Source organism: Nannobrachium achirus (assembly GCF_963921795.1).
Source record: "Nannobrachium achirus genome assembly, chromosome: 20".
NCBI lineage: Eukaryota > Metazoa > Chordata > Actinopteri > Myctophiformes > Myctophidae > Nannobrachium > Nannobrachium achirus.
The window spans coordinates 37,281,061-37,302,892 of record NC_137827.1 but is presented as its reverse complement, the minus strand read 5'-3'; the positions used below and the strand labels follow the sequence as shown (position 1 = coordinate 37,302,892).

The window sequence follows — 21,832 nt, the reverse complement described above, 5'->3', positions numbered from 1 at the left end:
TCAAACTCCATTTTAACCATGATAGATTCATCAAAGGGCCCCTATCCATACACACCCATTGTAACTTCAAACTCCATTTTAACCATGATAGATTAATCAAAAACACATTTTTTTTCTGGTGACTCACAATACCCTCCTAATACGTGAGCTGGCCGTGTTTTTCCGATAACCTTTTTAATTTATTTTTAATAATGTATTATTGTATTACATTTCTTTCAATTTTCCCAAAGAATTATTAAAAATAAATAAAAACGTTTTCGAAGAAACACGGCCAGCTCATAGAAAAAATAATGGGTGTGAATCTAATAATGAATAATGAATCTATCATGGTTAACATTTGAAGTTACAATGGGTGTGTATGGGGAGGGGCCCTGGACAGGGAGGGCCTTATAACATATTTACATCAAATATATAAATACTGAATGAAGCAAATTAAAATCTGTCCAGGGTGTTAATAAAAGCCTGATTAGACGATAAAATGACCAAAAGTTCTTTTGAAAGTGAAATATCCCTTTATGGTTTTCTTGTAAGTCATTTCAGAGGCTGAAACCACCAGGTCATGTAGGATATTGACTGTGTTACATTCTGTGGCTGAGAAGAAAAGGTTGTTAGGGTGTCCTCTGGGAAGAGAAGAATCTGCTTTCTTTACTGCTGTCCTCTGCTCTGCTCTCCTCCTCTGCTCTGCAGGCGGCCTGTCAGTGACACTGCAGTCACAGCCTAGACATGATATGACCTAAATAAACCAGAGAGAGAGAGAGAGAGAGAGAGAGATTCTCGCTCTCATTTACTTTTTTTTTAATCCCTCCGCCACAGGCTACTGTTTGTGCACGTGGGTGTTTGTGTACACTACACACATATGCACACACTGGTAGATAAACGCGTGCACACATACTCTCTCTCTCACACACGCGCGCGTGCACACACACACACACACACACACACACACACACACACACACGCACACACACACACACACACACACACACACACACACACACACACACACACACACACACACACACACACACACAGTGTTTATGACCCTGACACCTGTGCTGTTCTTTGGCTCTGATTACAATTATTCACACATGCAGGCACTTGAATTATGCCCCATCACTTCCTGTCTGATTCATAGACAGCCACTGGTGGGAATCTGCGGCTGAGGTCTCTGTCGTGTGTGTGTGCGTGCGCACGTGTGACATGCATGTCCGTGCGCGTGCGACATGCATGTCCATGGTCCAGTGAGAGCTGAAAGCTCCATTGTGTCGGGCCCACAGTGAGCTAGCCTGCCACAAGGAGATAAAACGTTGCTCACCTCGAATGGACTCTACACCGTGAAATCCTCAGGGCCATATTTTCCGTACGGCGAAATGCGGTGCTACTGGAAGCGCACATGCTAAACATATTATCTTATTTGTCGTGATTCCATAGTCTTCTTCTGGCATTCTCTGTCTAATCTATACAGAAAGGCCACCATTTACAGTATATGATATCAACAATGTATGCAAATGGGCCTCCCATCGCCCAGCACACGTTAACACTGTGTCTTTGTCATGCTTTTATATGCAGTTTCACATGCAGACGTAGGGCTGTCACGATTATGACATTTTACATGACGATCTACAAGCTCACAACGCGTCGCAATCGCGACGCGTTGTGAGGTAGTAGATCTGCTATTTCCACTATTTTTGACCTTTTTTTTTTAAAGATTTGTTTTGGGGCTTTTTTATGCCTTTATTGATAGGATAGTAGACTGACAGGAAATGGGGAGAGAGATGGGGAATGACATGTGGCAAAGGTCGTCCGGATCGGGAATCGAACCGGCGACGCCAGCAGGCATCATAGCCTAGTATGTGGTATGCGCCTTGACCACCAGGCCAGCGGGCGCCCCGTATTTTTGACCTTTTATTTAAATATATGAACATTTTTCAACATGGAAACGATTATGACGATTATGAAAAATAATCACGATTATGTCCAAAAATCACGATTAGACGATTATGTAATAATTGTGACAGCCCTATGCAGACGTTGAGAACACATTGTATCCTGGCTTTCTTCATCGGTCTGCTTAATGGACAGCAGTTAAGTCGTGTCCATAGAGCTCAGACAAGAGGACACACAGGGACGCATGTGTTGTACTTTTGTTTTAAATGAAGAAGAACTTAACAGTGAGTGAGTAATCGTTAAGTTAATATGTCAGATATCAAGTTAGATGGTCCCACACTTTACTTTTCAACAGCAGAATATAGTTTGCTTTCCCCCCAATCTGTTATCTTCTAAATACCATGTGCAACCACACCCAGCCTATAGCCTATATTTGAACTGAACCGAACACTGTCAGTGTTTGATTGGGACACTTTTAGGATTACCGGTAACGCATGGATTCCAGTGACCTACAAGCTGCGTAACCGATCATTCTATGTGCCAGACTGCCAGTGCCATGATGTACCTGCAGGCGCACACAAGAACAGTCCACACAGATAGCACGCTCAAACAAGAAATATAAGTCCTCATCCAGGCAAGATAACGTAATTAAATTCACACACTGTAACCTAGTTTCAACCATGAGTATTCCAACAAAGTAAAACAAACATGTATATAGTACCTAGTTCTAGGTACCTAGCGTGCCTAGCTTCTCTTAAAGGGAATGGGGATAGACACTGATTGGTTTTATTGATTAACGCTCAAAGCCCACCCAAAACTATTTCAGAGCCTTAACACCACAGTCGGGTCCATTCGTTATTACCAAAATTAGCGGGGAAACTGGACACATCCCTGAAGCAGTTGGCGCCTGCACTCCACGCCTTGCGTAGCAGAGATAGGGCGATCAGTGTTAATTTACCTATTCGTAAGTAGTCTGCCATGTCAGGGCTTGACATTAACTTTTTGAGGCTCTTGTCCTCATTTCCCATTCACTGCAGAAAAGTAATTTTGCCACAGTAATTTCTTTTTCATTTTTATTTATTTATTTATAATATTTGACAAATAAATTAGACCCCCCCCCCCCCCCACACACACACACACACACACACACACACACACACACACACACACACACACACACACACACTTGCCCCCCTCCACTCAACAGTCCATAGTCTGCATAGGCTACAGCACAAGGCTTCACAGAAAAAGTGAAACCAAGTACATTTTTTATGAACTTGGCAATAAAGATGTCTCAGACATAAGCACAAACCTTAATGACATGCCCTGCATGTGTCATGTGGTTACATTTATGTGTGTGTGTGTGTGTGTGTGTGTGTGTGTGTGTGTGTGTGTGTGTGTGTGTGTGTGTGTGTGTGTGTGTGTGTGTGTGTGTGTGTGTGTTTTTGTGTGTGTGTGTGTGTGTGTGTGTGTGTGTGTGTGTGTGTGTGTGTGTGTGTGTGTGTGTGTGTGTGTGTGTGTGTGTGTGTGTGTGTGTGTGTGTGTGTGTGTGTGTGTGTTATTTGAGTTTGAGCTTTTCTATGTGTGCCAACTAGGGATGCGAATCTCGACCACTGAGGCGATACGATACGCACCTCGATACACTGCCAGCGATACGATATAATTGCGATACATTGAAATCCTGCCGATACGATACATCATGATACACCCCTGTTCCCGATACGATGCGATACGATTCACGATTCACCACGATTCAAGCCCACATCCCAAAATTTACAAAACATAGCGACTAAAAATGTATGAAATTAAATTCAAGGCAATTTATTGTTTCACTGTAGTACTAGGCTCTGTCTAACAACCCAACGTATAGTATTCTGGGAGAACACAAAGCTGCTGGCTATTGTAGAATTGTTTTATTAACTAATCATATAGAAGGCCTATGTCATTATTAGTATACTATATGTCTTCAACTGGGGGTCAGGGTCCCCAATCCAGGGTTATTACAGGGGGCCTGCCAAATATTTGTGTGATACAGTAGGCTATAATGCCTAGCCTACAGCGAGAGTCCCTGCTTGATCTCTGTCTGAGCTAAGGGGTCCTTGACCTGAAAAACAATAAAGTCCCTCCCTGGTTTGTATTATTATATTATATTATATTATATAATAATATTATATAATATAATATAATATTATATAATATATATTATATTATATTATATTTAATCCAGGATTATGCATTTTTTATAGCCAAAATGTTTTAAAACAGACCAACAAGCTCACAGCGCGTCGCATCCACAACGCATTGTGAGCTTGAGGGTCTGCTATTTTAGGTGCGACACCCTTGTACTGCGATGTACAAATTAGGCTTCTTTCCCAGAGCAGAACCTATGGGGCTGTTAAGTATGACATCATTTTGTAGGCAGAGGAGAATTTCTGCCCCCAGTTTCCGTGAATCTTTTTACTATTTTTACTATTTACACATTTTTCTTCTCTTTGTTGTTGAAAGGAAAGTGTTAGAATTATACTTTAGTCGTTATTTTTGTCTCGGATCTGTTGAAATAGCGAGGGACAGAAAATGCTATGGGGGCAGAGTTCTCTGCCTACAAAATGATGTCACGGCTTAAAAGCCCCATGAGCAGAACTAGCAGCAGAGAAAGTGAGAGAGTTGCTTGCATCAAACAGGAAAGTTGTAGAACAGTGACAAATACTTTGTTTTAAACGCAAGCAGTAGTCCTACAACACCCAGCAACATTGTTGTTGTGTGCAGTTAATACAGCGCAGAAGATGATCTCAATCAATTGTCCATCGGAGATTCGCTAAGAAACGGCTGTTGATTACATATCACTCAGCCTGTGCTACTCTGTGACAACAATCAGCGCAGCGGACTTGGATGTTATAAAGCTAAGTAGGCTACTGTACTACTAATCTTGCATCTTTTTAACCCGCGGGGCTGCTAGTTCGTCCGTGTTGATTCACTCGCATTTCGCTGCACTGTCTGTCTCCCTGGTTGCCTGCAAGCCCTGCATGCAGAGCGCAGATGTTGTCCGAGTCGCAGCTCGCGTTAAAGACTGGCTTTTGGGGAGGGGGCTGAACGCTGATGATGGTGCATTCATGGTGCCTCGGAAACACAGGATAGAATGAAATACTATATGGAAGAACCGATACAATCGCGGAATTTACCGATCCAGACACTCACGGTACAATCCATCACGATTTCAGACGTCTATTGTACCGGTACACACTGAATGAACCGATTCACTCGTATCGCGGACGTTTGTATCGCGATTACGATCCGTACCGGTATATCTTCGCATCCCTAGTGCCAACGGTGTATGTACGTTACAGTATCAACTCGTTATGCAAATAGGTCAACACTGTGTGTGTCTGTACTCAAGTGATCATTGATCATGTGTGAATTGGCGCTTTTGTGTGTGTGCTACTGCTAACTGTGCTTACGTGTATGTACATTTAGTATGACTGTGTTGTATCTGTTTGCATTTGGGTGAGTGTGACTGACGTGAATGTGTGTCTGCCTGTGTGGATGGCCGTCTGTGATGACATATTTCTGTGGACGGTGAAGTCTTCCTGGATTAAAGGCCTCTAATCCCTCCAGATCCTCATTAGTTAGTTAGAACTTAGTCGGTACAACTTGTTTGTGGAGGAACTCGCTTGGCTCACCTTTACGGGGACCTACCATAGGTCACAGAAGGTCAGAGAGAGAAATACGAGGCTAGTAGGGCACTGCATCAGGCACCTGGATAATGGCAAGCAAACTGACACTGTGGGAGCCAACCCAGGGCAAAGCCAGGAAGCGCACCACCTACGTAGATACACCGCGGCGCAACATTAACACTGTAGAGCTCAAGTCCCTGATGCTAGATAGGAGAGCGGAGGGCAGCGATTCAGGAGTCCCGAGTTGGTGTCGTCTAGACCGCACTCTCTCGCATCGCATTTTACATGCTTGTGTTCTCAAAATAGTATACAGTTACATTATATGCTAAATGCATTTACTGGTGGCTCAACCAGTTAGTACATTTTCATATGCACGGGCCTTCATCGTGTCATCACAGGTTCAATTCCAGATTATTCTCCACAATTAATTTTCTACCCTCTTTGTCCTGTCTCTCGCCACTGTACTGTCCAATAAAGCAAAAAGACGAAAATAATTAATTCTACTATAAAAGGAGGAAAGACAAGATGGGAATGGATGATAATGTCACGCCTTAGTGTTCACTCTCACAGCACTGTGTAAAAGACCTCGGTTAAGATTGTCTTGGGTGCAGTGAGCCTTGCTTCCCTTTTATGTGCTGTATCACACTGTTATGCGACTGAGTTAACTTCTTCTGCCTCTTAACCTCCGACGCATTATATTTCCTTCACGTTTACTCAGTGCTAGGGCTGTCACAATTATTACGTAATCGTCTAATCGCAATTATTCGAAGTAATCGCAATTATTTTGCATAATCGTTTCCATAATATAGTTACAAACACTTTCAAAAAGTAGTGGAAATGGCAGATCTACAAGCTCACAACGTGTCGCATCAATATTCTTTTTTAAGTATAAAATTGCCAAATATGTCAGTAATTTCCTTGTATATTTAAGTTGTGTCATGATTGCCATGTGCAACTTCAAAGCCTAAAAGCCAAACAGAAATGTAATTGTCAACAACAAAAACACAATTAAATCGTTAATCACAATTATTTGAGTAACAATGAATCGTCATGTAAAATGTCACAATCGTGACAGCCCTAATGAGACTGACTCAAAACAATCAAAAAAGACCGGTTGACCTTTTTATAATGGCAATTATTTTCTAATGAGATCAATGATGTTTAAATATACTTGTGTGTACAAATAAGAATAGCTTGAACTCCCGCATTCTGAACTAGAACAAAAACAGAACCACAATGAGCACATGGAATCAAAATGTAACCCTCCTTCCCGCCCCTTTCAACCACTTCTGCTACAGAATGACAAACAGCAGAAACAGTGGTTCCACAGTGGTTAGAAGATTATGATGTGACTCTTAACCTGGCACATGGAAACATCAGCACTCTGTACCACAACACGAGCTCTCTGCTCCTAGCTAATCACTCCATTCTATCTCACAACCGCACTCACACACACACACAGTGTCAGGCTCCCATCCTGTCATTTTGTACCCCCCGTGCCATAGAGAATAATTGGCTGCGTCATGGCATAGCTGTCGGCATCTGTAGCCAGGCACTGCGGAGCCTCCGCGGGTGACCGCTCGTGTCACGTTTCCTGTCTCTTATCTTGTTTCTTCTTCCCAGCACTCATCCTTCCTTTCTTTTTCTTTTTTTGGGGGGGGGGGAGTTGAGCTCCCCATGTCTGTGTTGGTGGACCTTTCTCAAAATAGACTTATTCACATGCTGCCATACTGATATGTTGTCGAGTCTGTCGACTGACAGCAACGTTTACGGTTTCATATTATTTATGTATCGATGTGAACCGGCGTGTCATTATGTCAGTTCAAGTTAGTGCAGACTTAGTTTATACGAGCCGCATTAATTCTGGTTGTGGCATGTGGCTTCATTCAGATTTTGAGATTGATTGCGTCTTTGGGTCTTTGTATAATAATCTCATTGATATGCTGTTCTTGACAACCTCTCATCTCATCCGAGAGTTGAATAATATTGTATTTGAATTGTAGCTAGAGGGTGAGGGATGAAAGTGTCCTCTGGTGTACCAGCCAGCCGGGACAACGCGTCGGCTAGAATGCATGAAATTGAGTAAATCAGTCTGCCTATCATTTCTGTCTGTCTCTATCCATCCATCTGTAATGTTGTTCATCTATAAGTCAAAGTGTATTCTGCTGTTGGCTCATTGAGAGTCACTATACAGTATCGGCTGAATGCCTAGAATGGTCAATATAAATCAGTCCAATTCTGTCTTTCTTGTAATTTAAGGAAGTAAAGCTTATTGATCTGCTATTGTACATTTGGGCAAGATTGTCCTTTTAATCAGTCTAAAAAATTAAACAATATAAGGCAGATCTAATATGTCTTTCTGACTGTATGTCTGCATAGGAAATCTTCTAGTCAATGTGGATAATAGGATTTCAGCTGATTAGCTAGAATGCCTAAAATGGAAACATGTAACTTGGGCTATCCATCCATCCATCCATTCATCTCCTATGTCTGATCTGTCTGTTTGCGGATTAATGATCTGTCTCTCTGCTGTCTGTGTGATCTAACCTGCCACAACTCTTGTCTCTTTGTTCCCAGGAGGCTTGGCGATGAACAAGCTACGTCAGAGCTTCCGGCGTAAAAAAGACGTGTACGTGCCCGAGTCCAGCCGGCCGCACCAGTGGCAGACGGACGAGGAGGCGGTCCGCAGTGGCAAATGCAGCTTCGCCGTCAAGGTGACTCTTCCTGGCTCTGCTTTATGTCTCCTTAAGCCAGGTTCAGATCAAAGATTTGCAACTAGATTAAACAAAGCGGTGTGTGCTGTACGCTTACTTACACATGTACGCAGGTTGTTACTGTACATCCACTCAATCACATATTGGCAGGTACAGTATCCAGGCAAAGCTGTGCTTGAAGTGGTCAGATACTGGTACGCACAGACACAGTCACACACGCAGACACACACGCAGACACACACACAGACACACACACACGCACGCACGCACGCACGCACGCACGCACACACACACACACACACACACACACACACACACACACACACACAATCTTTTATCAAAGAAAAGCTTACATTAAGGTGTGCATACTGTACACAGCACACTGCAGTATCACACAAATGTACACAAACAATTCAGTACAAAGAAATCATGCACATAGGCACACACCCATGCCCACAGTCGTTCTGTTACACACACGCAACACATGCACACGACTAGTACTGCTCTCACCCAGTAGCATTGCACACTCAGCTCATTGAGAAACATACTGCCTGTCTCCCCAAGGCCTCTGGTTGTGACTTTTGATTAATAATAAGCGTCCAGAGATAACAGCACAGTGCATTTCTGCACTGCATTATAATCCGTTGTACAAAGGTCCTGTTGGTCCAAACCTGCACGGTAGCCTGTGAAGATGTCTCCTTGGTTTTTGGGTTTTCAGCTCCCAGGAGGGATCACTCCCATCAGCCAACTACCAGTATTTGTATTACATTGTTAGTTAGGTATTTACGTAAACATCATTAGTTACTAATATGTTGACAAGAAATATATACGTACAGAATAAATAACTCAAGTATATCAAATTTGCATCAACAGGGCAAGAATATTTGCAGATTGAATAGCACCACAAATAAGACAACATATACAGTACTATGTATAGTACAGAGTACATATCTGACAGTATATTGTATATGAACCAGAATTTTCCCTATGTCCGACATGATTAAGATTTATCTGACATCTGATAAAAAATAACAGTCATAGATATTTGTATTCATTAATGACAAGCAGGTGCCTAAATGCAGCCACTTGTAGGTACAGCATTATATTTTGGATTGAACTGTTTTAACTTTGAACATAATTAGTAATATACACATTTTATAGCAGGCTCATCAGGCTCAGCGTACAGTGTGTGTTTGAGAGTGAGAGATGTAGAGACGCAGAGAGAGATTTGTGGTGATATTATAATGACCTGATGTGTCATTGTTAATCGGTCAGGATGTCCAGAGAGATTTATATTTTCTGTCACAAAATATCTGTCAAATCAGCAATTACTGGACTAATGCAACCTCTGATATGAACATATATACGCACCACAAATGTTCTCATTGATAGTGGTTCAGAGACACATCAACAGTAAACCTACAGTAGTAACATGAGTATTTTGAGTAACCTGCTGTACATGCTAGCATGGTTACAGAGACTGGGAGTCATGGAATAGATGATAGATGATATGAATCACTCTTCATAGCTACATTCTCAGTGCATAAATAGAACATGCGTAAGTAGTACATGGACAGATTGCTGAGTGAGTTGCTGTGAGCCATGTGGAGGCAGTGGGAGTGCTGCTGAGCGCGCTGCCATGTTATGCCAACAGAAACCTTGACTTTATCAAACACAAGTGAAACGGTCCGTTAACTCACGTGGACTGAAGGAATCGAAGCACCAGACTCACCACTGAGTGCTGCTTCCTCTGAGCCACAGGTGGACTTGAAACACCTTCAGTGGAGGGGGGGGATCGTAGAAATGCTTGTTTATCGAGAGAAGACACTGGCGCAGCTCAGACAATATTTTATTAAGGTGCTATGTACAATAAGTAATGACTGATGTTTCGATGATACTGCATCTTCCTCAGAGTCATAAATAGCAGCAGCTAGGAAGGAAGGCATTCATATACAGAGGTAGCGAGGGCAGTGCTCTCAATAAGCCAATGGTAGTTGTTTGGCTCTCTGTAATACGATAATTACCCTGTTCTGTATGTGACAGTCTCTGGAATGAATGCATCAATCAGTTGTGATTGACACAGGGTTGACTCCGAGTCTGAATACATGGACTTTTGAGTACTTACACACAGGTAGACATTTAATCAAAAATACAATAGTTTGGCGGCGGCCGTATCAAAACATAATTGTTTCTATCGTCTGTTTAAGACTGTTTCTTTTTTCAGATTTTATTTTTGTTAACGTAGGGTAAAGTAGGATACCTTAAGCCATGAACAATGGTGGTGTCTGTGGACTTTTTAAATGTTTTTATCGTGACACTGCCCAAATTATTTTTAACATGGACTCCGTTGGTAACTTGGCAAAGTGCGTCTCGGGACCCTGTGACCGTTACGTAAATGCGTCACTGGGTGATGTCAACGTGTCGCTGACGCACGCAGGACGTGGACCAATTAACATCACTGACTACTACACTGCAGTGTTCAATGTCATGTGTGCATGTGCACTGTGGTTTCTTTCTAACTAGTAGAGAGTGGAAATGAAAATGCTTTGTTGAGGAAGGAGATGTGCAAATGAGGATGGTGCTGGTGACTCAAGTCATGACGTCAACAACTCAACTTAGACAGGTACAGACTCATTAGAGGCCAAGAAGACGCTGTATGTGACTGTCTGTATGTGTGTGTATGATTGGGAGCCAACTTGTGAGACGCCCTAGTTTCTGGACCTGCTCATGTTGTCTCACACACACATACACATCTTGACCTCCTCTTCCCTCTCTCCTTCGATTCCTCCCTCCCACCCCACCTGCTCCCCATAAATTACCTCTCTCTTTCTCCTACGCTGGGAGACGTTTAGAAGCAGCCAGCCTACTTCTTGAAGTGTGTGGGTGAGCTCACTCTCAGGCTCAGCTTGTCTTTGCTTTGTGTTTACCATTGCCTTCAAGGAGAGCTGCTGCCTCCGATCCTGAACACTATGATTTTCTCTCTCTCTCTCTCTCTCTCTCTCTCTCTCTCTCTCTCTCTCTCTCTCTCCCTCTCCCTCCCCCTCCCTCCCTCCCTCCCTCCCTCCCTCCGGAAAGAGTGCCGTGGGAAACTGTGAATTACAGGGTGAAATTAGTGTTGAGGTGGATGGATGGGGGCACCTGTTTCTGACCTGGAGTCAGAGGAAAGCCCAATTCTCTGCTCAGTGCTCATTAGCAGACCCAAGCACTCTCCTATGACTACACACAGCCGGCAGAGGGGACAGTCTGCTCTGTGTATGCAATTTGTGTCTATTTGCACTGCAGCTGGTGCCTGGTGTCTTTACTTGTGTGTACGCTTGCGTATGTTTCAGCACTGCAGTGAGTTCAAATTTACACTGCACTTTTGAGTAGCCCCGCAAGTGACTTGAAGTTGAGTTGACTACTGCTGTGTGGGTCTGTGCATCTCTTTGCATGTGTGTGTCTCTGTGCCTGTTGTGTTTACTCGCTCAACACAACATGCATTTTCCATGCAACTTAAAGCAGTTTAAAATGGTATTCATGTAGTCTGTATTGCAGATGTGGGTAGTTTTCATGCTGTCTAACCAGTTGGCTACAGTCTGTTTAATGTGTGCATGCATGTGTCGCTTCCATGCAAAATCTGCATGGAAAAGCCTTTATTCACACAGTGATTTTCAGCGGTGTAAAAGAGATCAATTGTGTTTTCTCCTATGGTAGGCTGGTTGCGGGTGTATGTATTAAACCCCATGAATGAACCCTAGTGTCCCTATCCTGAGATGAACATTCAGGGAAAATAGAAGATCACAACAGACAACGCGACATAATGCATTTGCAGTGAAGGCATTTGGTGTAGATTTGAAGGGAAGAAAATGGAGCTAGCATTGACCTTTGGACTCTGTCAACTAGTCCCCCAAGTGATTAAGTGGTCTCTGTATTCATCCAAATAAGGTTTTGAATGTCTAAATGAAAATCTATTTTCTAGTAGTCCATGTATGGATTTGCTTGCATGCCTTTGCTAGGGATGCCAGAAACTGATAAAAGTCCATATCAGATATTCTACAGCCCTATTGATTTTGAAATATTAAAATCGACTTTTGGAGACTTTAAAGTCTAATCGATAAAGACTAATCGATTTTTCGGTGGCATCCATAGCTCTTGCTTTTGTGTGTGATGCCTGCTTACTAAAATGACTTACCGGTAAACAATTTTCACAGGACTTATGTTGATTTAAGATGCCATAGATATATGCTTTTTCCTCCTAGTGGATGGGTTTCATACGTATTTGTGCAATTTAGTATGGGTGTCGAGGCTTTAGATATGTTCACTGTTGCCTTTCTTCTATGGAAACGTGAGGCTACTGACTGATGGCCTGTAGCAACTCATAATGTAATAACGGCTCATAATGTAATAAGGGCTCATAATGTAATAAGAAAAATGTAATAAAAACTCATAATGTAATAATCAGCTCATAATGTAATAAAAAAACGAGCGCATAACGTAATAATGGATTTTTCAATAATGTAATAATGTAATAATGTGTTACATTAAGAACCTCCACATAGGAGGCTCATAATGTAATACAACTTCATAATGTAATAATGTATTTTTTATTACATTATGAGCTGATTATTACATTATGAGCTTTTATTACATTTTAATTATTACATTATGCACTTGTTTTGTATTACATTATGAGCTGATTATTACATTTTGAGTTTTTATTACATGTTTTTATTACATTATGAGCCCTTATTACATTATGAGTTGCTACACACCCTGCCAACTTTGTTGATGAAGAATGGAGCAATTATCTGCTAAACATGCAGCAAATGAAGGTGAAATATGGGGATCATTTAGCTGTACAAAGAGCATCCACAATGTTCAACATACAGTTCGTGATTGTATCGACACTGGGTGTTAATGCAAATCGATAATATCCCGATGTGGTCATTATGATTGCTAGTTCTGGGCCACTTTGCCGAAGGTCATGGGGACCATTATGTAAGCCTTGATGGACCAGTCACATACTTGATTCAAAGAGCGCACCACTTCGATCTGTCCAGACCTAGGGCCAGAGTGAGGTACCGGGTCAGGGCCAGAGTGAGGGCCTTACTGCGAGAGTGAGGGCCAGAGCAGGGCAGGATTTACCCTTCATGGTGCCCTGTGCTTGGACCTAGTTTGAAAGTTTTCAATCGATCAATCAATCAATCAATCAATCAGGGATAGATAGCACCTTAACTCTGCAGCCGCACTGAGGCGCTCCAACACAATAGTGCACCAGTTCTTTTAGAGTTGTGCATACTAGTATCCACCTAACGTTTCTTCAAAACCCTTAAGTGTAACCAGTCATTACAGACAGCAACGTTAGGTTAGCTTAGCTTAGCTTAGCTCATGTGAATATCTTTTTTTTACAGTTGATCCTCTGGTGCCCCCCTGTGGTTGTTGATGCCCTGTGCAGTGCCGGTTCTAGGACTCAGGTGGCCCTATGCAAGATTATTTTAGGTGGCCCCCACCTAAAATAAACGCCACACACTTGTTCCAGGTATTCCACTACAAGGAACTGGGTAGAGTGCAGAGATTCCGTTAGCCGGTATTTACCGGCCATTGGCCGGTTAAATGTTTAATTGGCCGGTAATTATAAAGTCCACCGGCCACCGTGGCCGGCTGGGAAAATGCCTCTTAGGCTATTTTATCATTTAATCTTATTATACACATAATTATTTGTCTAAAGTAGTAAAGCTACAACCATTAAAACCTATCATAATTTTAAATTTGTATCATGTTCTGTGAGTCTGTCTGACGACAGCGGAGCTCACCGCCACTGCTGCTGCTTCATGCTGCGCTGTAGAGGTGGGACGTTCACGAACGAATCGAGTCTTTTGAACGGCTCTTTGAAATGAACGATAGCATTGTGAGCTGAGCTTGTAGATCAGCTATTTTCAAATGGCAGATATGTACCTATATATGTCCGAAACGAACTGGGGTTCTTCCGAGGTAATTTATACCAAGCTAAACCCAGTAGACGATAATAAAAAAGGGACCCGAACTCTGTGGAATCATGGATATTATACAAGCACGCACATGACTTTATGATCGCATGGATGTGATGCCATCGTGGTCAAAGCAACAGAGGCAAGTCAACCTTCCTTGCGCCATCATAACATAACATTAACAAAATAAAACAAATGTGTGTAAAAGGTTTAATGAGACGTGAAGCCAAAATCATATAGACCTACTAATAACTTATTAATGTGTAGGCCACTGTGTGGCAGGGCGCGCAAACGGTTCGCTTGAGTTGCGCGCCCACTTTAACATAGTCACTTCTTTTTTTTGGCAAGCGATACCTCTACAAGTAGATAGTTAGGATATTATTTTGTTGGAACATATTGCAATTGCATCTATGATATAGAGCAGGGGTCCTCAAATACAAATCTTGAAGGTCCACAAATATTTTTTTGAAACAGGCCGGGTCCGGGAAAAAAATAAAACAATTAATATATATATATATATATATATATTAAAATATATTTATATTTGCTTATTTTTATTATGTCGGTCAATCTTAAATAGTAGGCTAAGATACAAAAAAGTACCAACCAGGGGTTGACACCATGGTCTCAGAGGCACTTGTCCGTCTGGAAAGTACAGGTCATGTTCTACTTGCCCTCAGGTCATGACCACTTGCCCTCATTATTGTTCATCTTACATAATTAGGGATCCCTTTCTTATTTTTTATTTTTTTACAATGGCTGATGTGTTGTTGTTTTTTTTTATTAGTAGTAGTTTGTTGATACAGTAATAACCTCGCCCACCAGGCTTCATGCAGTAATGGTCTTTTCCCGTTTCTTTCTTTATTAAAAGGGTCCTTAAATTATGACTTCACTGTCATCTGGGCTGGGGACTCCTCCAAAATCATTTGGGGGCATTACTTGATTGAAGAGAAACAACCCATTAAAGCAGGGAGAACAGAATGTTCAATGGAGCAGAGATATTTTGCGCTAGTGCTCTGGTTTCTTTTAACAAACTGGGATAATCTTCGAATAATTTATGCTTGTGTCGCAACGTGAATATCGATATGAAAACAAGGTGTCACGCGTCAGAGACAGGGGAGCACACACTGAACGCGGACGGCTGCGCAGCGTCGCATCGTGGTATCGACGCACGTTGTGCCGCACGGTAACCCCAACTGGATGTGGCGTGCTGCCACACAGCACATCCATTTCCCCCGGTGGAGAGAACCATGGGAGAACAACATCCATGCAGAAAGAGAGGCAGCCGTCACGGGCCGTCGGGCCGTGGCACGTCGCGACAAACTCTGGAGATAAGATTACAATCCTGCAAACGTATTCACGTTGATGATGTTTAGCGTGAATGAAACCCCACTGATTTATAACTAGTTGCATTGTTGGTGGCTGCTGCAGCTGCTGTTGCTGCTGCTCCGAAAACATCCGCGGTCTGTAGCAACAGCCTATCAGCGCATCGTTGTCAAAGACATGACAGCCCATAATACTTTGTTGCCAGGCATCAGCCAATCACCGCGTCGTTGTCTCTCTCTCTCTCACACACACTCAGCGCATGCAATGAAAGTGAATGAATACGAGAAGTGGAAACAAAAACGTGGAGATGTTTTTCCACTTTTTTTTTTTTTTTTTTTTTTAACTATAATTCGTCCTGGGTCCGGTCGGCGGTGCCTCGCGGTCCGGACATGGACCGCGGTCCGCCTATTGAGGACCCCTGATATAGAGGAAGGAAGCCCAGCGCAAACATAAAATGGTGTAATTATCAGTTGGGTGCACGGTGCACCATGCAGATACAGCTATCTCATCTGCAAACACGTATGTGACGTTCAATATAATATGGCCGATAAATTAATTGATTGGCCGGTAAAATATAATCCTGCCGGCCAAGGTGGCCGGCCCCAAAAATGCCTAGCGGAAACCCTGGTAGATTGGTGTGCATGAAAGTGGTACAAAACGTGATAGTATAAAGTTTGCCTGGCTCCAGCCAATAGACCCGCCCACTCTCTGAGTGGACTGCTTCTCTTGGTCTGGTTTTGTCATATGACGCGTCTCTTTCTATCGGTGTCTTGGCGCACCGACCAATGAAATGAATGCAAGACGGAGGACGGGTGCGTCTAACTTTTGAAAATCAACAGAAACAGTGGAGGAAGGGGTGGTTCACCAGAGCTCTTAATTGCTCCCTTTGAACTTCAAAGGGGTTCTGAACTGCAGTCATTGATTGAGCCATACAAGTGTAAAGTGCTTCTCTCTAATCAATGAAACATCAAAGACAACAACTTGATTCCTGTCATACAGGGGGAAGGGAAATGTTTTGTGTACACAAGTCAAACACAACCCCTCCCACCAGATCTCTTGTGATTGGGAATTTCAAATTTTAAATCCCCTCCCCTTTTAAATCAAATAGAATAGGGACAACTTCAGACTCAAGCTCCAGCGCAGAGTCTGAAATCAGGCTAGTATAAAGTATCCACTCTAGAGTAGGTCCGAGCTCGGCTAAGCGGGGCCAAAGCAATGACGTATAACGCTGCTGCGGCAGACTGGTCAGTAGTAACATTACCAGGGGTCATCAGTGACTTATCTTCATTAATACTGAAAAGGTCAAACATCTCATCCATTCTACTTCTTCTTCATGCAAACTTCCAGTGATGCAATCTATTCTACTTCTTCTTATTCCCAGTGATGCAAACTATTTGAAATCTGGCAATTCTCATTTGAGATACTATTAACTACAGAGTGCTTTGTTTTGAACGAACAGGACCTTCCTTCCTTGAGTTTTCTTCAAGTGTCGAAGTTGTTTAACGCAGAGATCTTCATACATTTTAAATTAGACGTATAAACGAGCAGCGACTAGTAAAAACTTCAGCTGTACTTTTAATGAAAGCACCAACAAGCAGTGGGAAAAAACTAACAAGAATAAATATTTCAGGGACCACAATGGAAATAACTCGCAAGACTATGTTGTGTTTGTATCCTTGACGCTTCTCAGATGAACATGATGTAACATGTTTTTTTCCTGTATGACGTCTAATAAATCAAGGATACAGATTGTGATCTTCTGAATATGATGACAGTTTGGTGAGTTGATAAGAACACATTGTTACGTGTGTATCACGCTACGATGTCATCATTATGGAATGGGCTGTTCCCTTCTCCCCTCTCTATAGTTAAAAAAACAACTCCAGAACAAAAACAAAGTGTCTGAGCACAGGTGAATTGAGAAAGTAATGCTTGTCTGTCCGATAGCAGCAGGGACATGGCCCCATCTTCTCCCTGTGATGTGGCCCCCTTAGTGGTTGTGGCCCTAAGCGACAGCTTTTATTGCTTATGCCAGGAACCGGCCCTGGCCCTGTGCTTCAGCACGTCAAGCCCTATTATAAATCCGGCCCTGGGCCAGAGTGAGGGACCGAGTCAGGGCCAGAGTGAGGGACCGAGTCAGGGCCAGAGTGAGGTACCGAGTCAAGGCCAGAGTGAGGGCTAGACTTAGGACCAGAGTGAAGGACAGATCGAAGTGGTGCGCTCTCCTCTGCTTCCTGGACTCTTTGAATCAAGTGTGTGACTGGTCCATCAAGGCTTACATAATGGTCCCCATGACCTTCGGCAAAGTGGCCCAGAGCTAGCAATGGCAGACTGTCGTCATACTGACCACATGGGGATATTATCGATGTTGCATCAACACCCAGTGTCGATACAACCACGAACTGTATGTTGAACATTGTGGATGCTCTTTGTACAGCTAAATGATCCCCATATTTCACATTAATTTGCTGCATGTTTAGCAGATAATTGCTCCATTCTTCATCAACAAAGTTGGCAGGGTGTGTAGCAACTCATAATGTAATAAGGGCTCATAATGTAAAAAACATGTAATAAAAACTCAAAATGTAATAATCAGCTCATAATGTAATAAAAAACAAGTGCATAATGTAATAATTAAAATGTAATAAAAGCTCATAATGTAATAATCAGATCATAATGTAATAAAAAATACATTATTACATTATGAAGTTGTATTACATTATGAGCCTCCTATGTGGAGGTTCTTAATGTAACACATTATTACATTATTACATTATTGAAAAATCCATTATTACGTTATGCACTCGTTTTTTTATTACATTATGAGCTGATTATTACATTATGAGTTTTTATTACATTTGAATTATTACATTATGAGCCCTTATTACATTATGAGACGTTATTACATTATGAGTTGCTACATGGCCGTTTGTGTGTGTACACTTAGAAGCATGTGTGATCAATTACATTATGCACTAATGCAGCCTAGTAAGACGATCATTCACACAACTTGTGGTGATTTGTAATGGTATATTTTTTTGTTTACAAGTCTGGGTTTTATGAGGCTATTGATGGTGAGAGGGACAGCCGTTTGTGTGTGTGTTTGTGTGCGTGCGTGCGTGCATGCGTGCGTGCGTGCGCGCTTGCAGGGGATGCATGGTTTCCTTCGTAGTAAAACAACTTAGGAGGTCAAGTATTTACACAATTTCACTTGCTCTTCAAAAGTGTTAAAGGCTGTTGCGGTTTCAGAGGCCGTTGACAGCTGGCTGGGTTCATTGAAAGTGATAATGTACAGCCCAAAGCCCTACATTAATTCCTGGAATGCTTATGGCCTGGGTTATATCCAGGGGACTTGTCTTACACCAACAGAGCCAATTCACATAATTTTGACTTTGTTAATGTTGATTATGAACATCCGGCCTCTGTGTTATTGATAATTCATGGCTATTTTAAGGAAACAGGAATGTTATTCTGATGTCTGGTAGCTGCTGTTATGGTGCCTTTGCTGTCCACTGTATTATTGACAGTTTTGTAGCACTGGTGCAAACATACTTTTGAACTTATTGTACTTATTTCAAGCTGCAATGGAAAATATCTTCAGTGTTAATTTAGCCATTTGTAACTTGTACAAATGTAACCAAAAGTTCCATTCGGTTAGATTTGTACACTCTCAGGGTTACATTAACGTAGGGGACTTTACTGTCTAATAGTAACATTGAATCACATTTGGAGAAAGACACTGCTGCATCGTAATCGTGCACAGATGTTTAATTTCTTGATTTTGTATCGCTTTATAACTATCTTTCTCAAATGGGGTACTTATGGTTACTTTGGGATACACCTATGCATGCTCAGAATGTTTTCTTGCCTTTTTTTTGTTTCGTTTTTTTAATTATTGATTGTGAAACAATTAGCCCACGTCCATAAAATCAGTTAAATGTGGAAACTAACATACCGTACACATTTGAATTTCTTTTGATATACCATATATTTTCAATTCAACAATATACCTGCTACCCGCCAATGTAAAAAGAAATGGATGCCTGCTAGCTTGCGATATAATTTTTTTTACCTGGCCTGAGTGACCAAAACATTTTCAGTATCAGGAAGATGTTTTGCTCTAGTGAAGGAAGCACTCGGCTGAAAAAAAGCTACACTAGTAAAGAAAGACGAGAACCACTGCTCTATAATATTAATGTGGCAGGGAGCTGGTAACGGCACACCTGAGGACTGTGGAGCGTGTGATAGGCTTGTTGTGATAGTCTTATGCCCTCATAATATCGTCTCTGTCTGCTTGAAACCTCGTATGTCCAAAGCTGTTGTTGTTACAAATTCAAAAATAGCAAAAGTAGCAGATCTACAAGCGCACGCGCTTGTAGATGTTCCACTTTTGATACTTTTGTGTGACGCCGTAATATGATCAAGTAAAGCCCTTTGCACACAGGCGCGTTTAACCGCACGGATAAAACGGACAATTTCACAATGATTCTCTATGACCTCATGCACACCGGCTCCGAATTAGCCGTGCGACGAGTGGCTGTGTTTTTTTTCTAGATCGAACCCAGTTCGATTCATGCGTCTTGTCGCATGCGGTAAAAAACTCATCACTCCTTTTATGACTCCTTTTTGGATCCGCAGCGCCGATTCCGCACAGACTTGCACACCAAATCCAATGCGTTTTATTCATGCAGCAAACGAAAAAAAAACCCAACTGTCCTGTGTGCAAAGGGCTTAAGGGCAATCATTTACGAAAAAACTGAAAAAGTTAAAATTTGGAGATATGAGGTTTCTGGCTGCCCGACAGCAACGATATGCTTAAAGTCACCTCAGCTCGTCCACATTAGTACCTCCACCTCCTCACCATGTGTCGGCTCTGTCCTCATGACTCTGTGTGTACACTGTGTTCATTTAACTCAAGGGTGTATAATCGGTCCATTTGGTTGCATTTTGTGCATAGAGTAACAAATTGATAAATTGCTTGTTTAGGCTTTTTGTGTATTTGCATGTCTGTGTGTGTGCCTTGTTCATTGTTGTTTATGCTGCTTGTGTGTTTAACCTGACCCACACAGTCACACAGTGTTTTAGAAGCTGTATTATGTTTGTATGTGTGAGTAGGGCTGTCACAATTATTACATAATCGTCTAATCGTGATTTGTTTAAATAATCGTGATTATTTTTCTTAATCGTCATGATCGTTTCCATGTTGAAAAATTTTCATATATTTAAAAAAAAAAGTAAAAAATAGTGGAAATAGCAGATCTACAAGCTCACAACGCGTCGCATCGCGACGCGTTGTGAGCTTGTAGATCGGCTATTTCCACTATCAATGTTCTTTTTTAAGCATAAAGTTGTCAAACATGTCAGTAATTTCTTTGTATATTTAGGTTATGTGTCATATCTACCATGTGCAACTTCAAAGCCTAAAAGCCAAACAGAAATGTAATTGTCAGCGACAAAAACACAATTAAATCGTTAATCGCAATTATTTGAGTGACAAATAATCGTCATGTAAAATGTCATAATCGTGACAGCCCTATGTGTGAGTCTGTCTATCTGTGCATGCATAAGTGTATGTCCCCGCGGGTCGACAATGTGACTCACCGATATGACGTCGCTGTCTCTCAAAATAGCGCCTGGAGCGCCTGGTGGGGGTCGGGAGGGGGTCAGAGCCGCTCGCCGCTCTGTGTGCTCAGTAAGGAAAAGGGTTAGGACTTCCTCCTTGGCCCTGTGCTCTCACACACACACAATACCAGACCGCCTACCGGCACTGACCTCAACCCCCCACACCCACCCGGCACCCGCCTGCCCCGCCGGCCTCTGTCCCACAGGGCCGTTGGGGAGGTCAAGGGACGTGACTCTGCTGGAGCGACACACACAGAGGGGTGTTTCACAGTTTCATGGGAGGACATTAGGGTGGTTGGAGGTTTAGGGCCGGAGGAGGGTACGATTCCGCTTCCGTTCATTCTGTTTGACCCAGTCCTTGGGTGTAAGGCCATTTTCTAATTATTCTCTGGGAGTGTATTTGAAGTGATCCGGCTATGGCTCCAGTAGGTAGATGACTGGGTCCAGAGGAGGTCTGTGTCACGTTGACCTGGCCTTGGGTGGAGGACAGGAAAGAAAACAGCCTTATCATCCCTGCCCTCCCTCCATGTTGTCTTTGACGAGAGTATGAGAGAGCACTTGTATGCACAAGGACTGCTTGTCAGTGTTTATTTATTATCTTAAGGGGAAAATTCAGTCACCCAGAGGCGGCACAGCAGTTAAGGTT

General features: G+C 42.4%; 1 protein-coding gene across 2 annotated transcripts in view; it reads left to right on the top strand.

The window, feature by feature from the left end:
- The window catches only part of numb (NUMB endocytic adaptor protein), an 81,487-nt gene that overhangs the window by 37,083 nt on the left and 22,572 nt on the right, over positions 1-21,832 (top strand). For both annotated transcript variants that reach the window (XM_080751290.1, XM_080751289.1), the window contains exon 2: positions 8,136-8,272. In XM_080751290.1, the coding sequence (XP_080607416.1) occupies positions 8,147-8,272 (126 nt within the window). In that variant the 5' untranslated portion in view covers positions 8,136-8,146. The remainder of the gene's footprint in view (positions 1-8,135; positions 8,273-21,832) is intronic.